The 6,000-nt window shown below is 30.6% G+C and overlaps 1 protein-coding gene across 2 annotated transcripts in view; it reads left to right on the top strand.

The window, feature by feature from the left end:
- Positions 1 to 1,212: 1,212 nt before the first annotated feature.
- alphaSnap (Alpha-soluble NSF attachment protein) overlaps positions 1,213 to 6,000 on the top strand; it is a 92,435-nt gene continuing 87,647 nt past the window's right edge. The window contains exons 1-2 of one of the 2 annotated variants that reach the window (XM_085811395.1): positions 1,213 to 1,467; positions 1,757 to 1,836. In XM_085811395.1, coding sequence (XP_085667521.1) covers positions 1,376 to 1,467; positions 1,757 to 1,836 — 172 coding nt within the window. In that variant the 5' untranslated portion in view covers positions 1,213 to 1,375. The other variant, XM_085811396.1, reaches the window with a different exon arrangement.

The following is a 6,000-nucleotide window of genomic DNA, read 5'->3' as shown; positions in this document are numbered from 1 at the left end:
TTTCAAAAACAATCCGTGACCTCCGCCGTCCTCAGTTTAGCTCTAAAACGACAATCAGAAACTTAAACGGCAGCTGTCCAGCTGACGGAAAAATTTCCGACGCGTCGATCTCTGTAATGATCGAGACGATGACACCAGACTCGCTCTCTGTCGAGTAGATCGCAAAAAGCGACTTAGCTCTAAAACGACAATCAGAAACTTAAACGGCAGCTGTCCAGCTGACGGAAAAATTTCCGACGCGTCGATCTCTGTAATGATCGAGACGATGACACCAGACTCGCTCTCTGTCGAGTAGATCGCAAAAAGCGACCGTTCTTCTATCTCGACGGTGTCTAGACTAGGAAACGAAACGAGTTGTTTTCTTTTTCTTAAGTCATCGTGTCATTTAAGTTTATTCATTTAAAGGGTTAAAAGTTTATTACGGGTAAAAGATTAACATAAAATAACCACTTTATATAATTACAAAACAATTTTTAAAATAACAAAAAAACATGTCTTGTATTTTCGCGCTGAAAAACTGTCAGTAAAAACATAAAGTAAGAAATTTAGAACCAATTTTACACAAAGACCAGAAATTTAAATTCATATGTAATAAATTTAAAAATATCCTATAAAGCTATCCAAGAAAATTTAATAAATTTTTTAAAATGCTTCAAAGAAGTAAAACCATAATTAAAAAAATTAATGAACTTTAAAGAATATAAACAATATAAAAGAAGAGCAATTCAATCAAATTCAATTCCACTTTGTCAGGAGGAGGAACATTGAAATCAATTAAAATCTCTCATCCATAAAAAATATGTGCTTTTCTGTATCCAGAATTAGCTGATTAAACATTCCAACGTATTTTAATTATTATAGTTCACCCAAAATTTCTGGCTCCTCGCCAAAGCAAGGGGAAAAATCAATGTAAATTCATATAAAAATTTTACCTTTTGAAACAAGGAAAACTCTACCGTCTCTACCGTCTAAGGATACTTGAAATCGTAAGAAAAATCATAAAATACCTTAGTTAATAAACTTAATCCCAACGGGCTTAAAATATAAACTTACAAGAAAGTTTATTTCTTGAAAGCTTTTATAAGAATAAACGAACATTAAATATTTAAAGGTATATTTGAATAAACAAAACAATTTTAATATTTCCAAGTAATCTCAAAAAGATGTTTTTCCGGCTTTTAGCCAATCACATTGCGTATTTGTAAGGCGACTTCCTATCTGTTAGCAAACAACTGGGCCAAAACATCAGAACGTGATGACGAATCTATGTACCGTATGATTTTGTGTGTGTTGCTTTCTTCCATGTAATCCAATATTGCTTTTTATATTTTCCGTAAAATTTTATGTTAGCTTTAAATTGAATCAAGTCTTAATTATGGCTGATAACGAGCAAAAAGGTATTGAACTTGTAGCTGAAGCTGAAAAAAAAGTAAGATCTGCCCAAGGTTTCTTCAGTACATTGTTTGGGTACGTTTATATGTCCGTAGGCTGGTTATTTTTTGATGGCTATGAATAATTTAAGACAATATTGAACTGTTGGATTTTATGAACACACATTGAAAATTCATGATTTGCTCAAGAATTGAAAGGCAAATCCTCTCATTTTTGTTATTCAGCAGTGTGATTTGAAATACAATTAGATATTAATTTATGAATTTTTATAAGAGGTTGCAAATATCATTGAAATTATATTCTGCGAAAAATCAGTTTTTGTTTCTATGTTCTCTATTAAAAAAAATTTTCCATCTTTTAATAGGAATTCGACAAAAATAGAAGATGCATGTGAAATGTATCATAGAGCTGCAAATGCTTTTAAAATGGCCAAAAAATGGACTGGTATGAAATTCTTATATTTAATTACATTATGTGCTATATTTACTGTAAGGTCTATTAAGGAGCGGTGTCTTACATTCGCATGAGAAATATTGATTCATTTATCATAGTACTCATTTCTGCAGTTTCTTCATTTTCTTAGATGCGTTGTCATTTAAATTTTGTCAAGTTTAGGATAAATGCCATATATATTATCATATCGAGCTTTAAATTTTTATTCTTATTTTAAAAATGTTTTCTTTTTTTTTTTCTTTTTTTACAAATTATCAGAATTTGTTAATTTCCTGTTATGTTTTTCATTGTAAGTATAAAATTGATTAGTTGTTTTAGTAACATTATTTTTTTTTGCTTTGTTGCTATATTTCATTAAATTGAAAGAAAATGTATATGTTTTACATCATAATCATGAAAAATAACAATAATTATGGTTGAAAAAATATAAAAAGCTTTTATATTTTAAGAAAACTAATTACAGTATTTTTGTAGTACAGTACTGTGTGTGATGTTAACATTAAGCAAATCATTCTTCTAAAATGATGAAAGGTATAGTTGGAATTGTACCTACTTTAGTGACATTTTGTTGACTGCTATGAATTGTTGGTCACATTTTATTGTGAGATTAATTATAGTACTGTAGAATAAAATAACCATGGATTTTTAATAATTATTCTTTTTAGATTGAATAAAAAAGACACATACTACTAAGTTCTTGTCAATATTTTTAAATATATTATATATACACATTATTATAATAATAGAACAAAGAGTTTTTGTAAAACCATAGTTTAAAATTAGTGCATATCCAAAAAACTGAATTTATTGGTGTTTTATTCCTTAAAAGCAGAAGTTTCTGTGTTAAATTATAGTAAATCTTGTTAATGGAAAGTACATTTTGCTTCTAAGATTATACCGATTAATTCCAAAAGTATACTTCTTGTGCCTTATGTTAATTTAAACTCTATTTTTCAAATTATACTTGTCTCTGTGAAACTTCATCTAAAGAAAAAGTGAAACTTAGGTGATGATCTATGGTTCATATATCTTTTAATGTATATGAAGAAATAATCACTTTCTTTTTTTCTAATATTCTCACATGACATGTATTTTTAAACATTTTTTTGTGTGTGCATTTCATGAAGGTATAAATAGTAATATATAATTCATAACTTTATGATTTATTATTTGTTTGAAATATCCTCAATCTCAGCGCCTTATGTAGCCAAAGTTTCATGTTTGATGAGTTTTTCAAACAGTTTAAAATATTTGACATTTTACTTTTTAAACAGTGCCACCCAGATGGTATAGGGGTTTGGGGATATGACTGCGATACCGACGAGGCCCGGTTCAAATTCCAGAGGGAGCTTTTTTTTAACTGTCCATCTTTTCATGGGAAATAATGGTGGCCACCTATTAGGTGGGCCTTAGGAGTGGCCAGTGTCGTAAAAAGATCAGAACCCGACATTGGGGGGGGGAAATTAAACAGTGGTCATTGCATCCACTTAACCAGTTTATTTCATCATTCATAGTTTATATATATGAAATTAGAGAATTCTAAAACCAGTGTTTGAGCTTATAAATGTGTGAATGACTGTTTGACCATCTGTTTGAGCTTTTAATTATGTTGATTCCAAGTTGTCTGGATGTATTTATTATAGGTTTAACATCTTTAGATGCAAGTCAATCATTGCTATAGCTATCCTTTAAAAACCTATTACATATATGGATAATGGAAGTACCATAATTTTATCAATAGTATTTTTTAAAGGTCAATCAAGGGAAGAAAATATTACCAAAAATTTTAATATCTAGCAATTTGGTTGGTTTAATTTATAGTATGGCAGAGCATTCTAGGGTTATCTGCCTAAAGAGAGGAATGCCTTCAAGAAGGAACTTTTAAAGAGAAAGTGGCTTGTATACGAATTTACACGTTAGGAAAATGGGAACTATTATATTTCAGAGTAGTCCTTGGCATAAATTGGTGATTTTTTTGGCGCCATTCCTGTTTACGTTCAATTCTCTCCCCAGTAAAATGGCATCCAAAACATAATGCAATAAAACATAATTAAAAAAAAATATATATATATAATCTCAATAAACTGCATTTAAACTCAAACAAGGAAATAACATAAGAATGAAAATGCATGTTATCTAATATACGCAGTACAAAATGTGACACACAGAATTCCTTAAAAGCATCCAAATACTAGTTTTAAAATTATCTAAACTAGAATCTGTATACTGCCATCACCACACTAATTCACAAAAGTAAAATTAAAAATGTCCTCTGTGCTGCCAGTAGCATTTCTTTTGAAAATCCCTTTTTGGTAAAGTATAGTTTAGGGTACCTCTTGGCGATTTTTGGCAGTACATGGATACCGATTTTGTGCAATTCTTTGACTCTTTATTTTGGCTTGCGAAGCGGCGATTTTGACTCTTTATTTTGGCTTGCGAAGCGGCGATTTTTGAACCAAAAATTGCCACTACACAAAGTCAAAACAACAAGACAAACAATTGCACAAACTCGGTATCCATGTACACATCGACTTATTTTCACTTTTAAAGAAAACCCGAATTGCACAAAAATGGCATTGCGAACTCCTTTGACTTTATCCATGTACACGTTGACCTATTTTCACTTTAAAAAAAATCCCCGAATTGCACAAAAATGGCATTGTGCACTCTTTAACTTTATCCATGTACACGTTGACCTATTTTCACTTAAAACAAATCCCAGAATTGCACAAATTTGCATTGCCCACTCGCTTTACTTTGTCCACGTACACATCGATATATTTTCACTTAAAAAGTCAAAGGAGCACCAAATTCTACAATATAGGCAAACAAAAAATACATAATCTCAATAAAATACATTTTAAACCAAACAATAAAATAGCATAAAAAAGGAAAAACATGTTGTACGTTTAAGCACTACCAAAAGCAAATATTCACTTACCATGATTTTCGAGTTCGCTTCGTACACCTAGAGCCACATAAAAATCAAAATATCAATCATACTCAAATGACTTTTTTCAAATCAGGTACTCTTTCTGATTGAACGCTTCACATAGTGTCCATCTGAACCTTTCTTCCTACAAACTTATTCAAATCCATCTAAACGGTTTTAAAACACCACAAAAACGCTTACAAAGCATCCCATGATTCAAAATTTCCCAGAATCATGCACCCGATTATGTCACAATAGGGTTTCCATAACATTCATTTACTCAGGCTACCATAAATGAAACAACTTGGTGATAAATCAAACAACAACCTCGCCATAATACATAGTGTACCTTAAAGTGTACTCTACCCCCTTTTTATTACACCCCACATACATTCCATAGTGTTGATATGAGCTCCAGTTTTTCATATCTTTAAATCTCGCTGCGTAACGTACTGAGAAGTGAAAGAAGCAATTTAAATCTTCATTTACACACAATCAATCAATGTTTTCTTTCCCATTCATTCCAAGCCGTGTAGAAATTCCAGGTTAATTGTATCACCAGCTGGTATTTTATGGTGTAAAGCACAAGATACGCAACATACTTCCGAACCAACATCCAACATATAAATAAGCTCTTATAAATATTTTCTCAACGGTCAAAATCACCACAGTCTTGCATTAAACCAATTATGTCATAATAGGGTTTCCATAACATTCAACATAAAATACTCAGGTTACCATAAATAAAGCAAGAACTTGGTCATATTCCAAGGGGTACCCTAAACTAAAGACTAACCTACAAATTTTATAATAATAAAATAAAAAGTTTATTTTATGAATAAAGATTCTTTCTAAATGCTAAAATTGGGAAGTTGATAGTTTGTATTATAATTGGATGTCTGATTTTTGACCTTGTGTTTTGATTTTTGACCGTTATAATTTATAATGCCTTTATATAATTAACCATAAAGTTGTTGTTATTATAAATCAAGAGAAGTTGGAGCATTTATCTTGCAGATTATGCATGAGCACTCCTTTTGAGTAGAAGAGTAAATAATAAGCAGAATGCTAAATTTTAAATATCTGGCTTTTGCATTATGCAAATTTGCACGAGCGTAGAATGCTTTTTGCAATTCTTAAAATAGGATCTTTTTGCAAATGAAAGGATATTAAATATTATATGTTTGTTCTGTAACTTGTCATCTTTTGATTCAGTTTGCTTT

The sequence above is a fragment of the Stegodyphus dumicola genome, chromosome 2 (assembly GCF_044657685.1).
Source record: "Stegodyphus dumicola isolate Sdum_Otavi_A_Nest chromosome 2, ASM4465768v1".
NCBI lineage: Eukaryota > Metazoa > Arthropoda > Arachnida > Araneae > Eresidae > Stegodyphus > Stegodyphus dumicola.
This window is presented reverse-complemented; position numbering and strand designations above follow the sequence as displayed.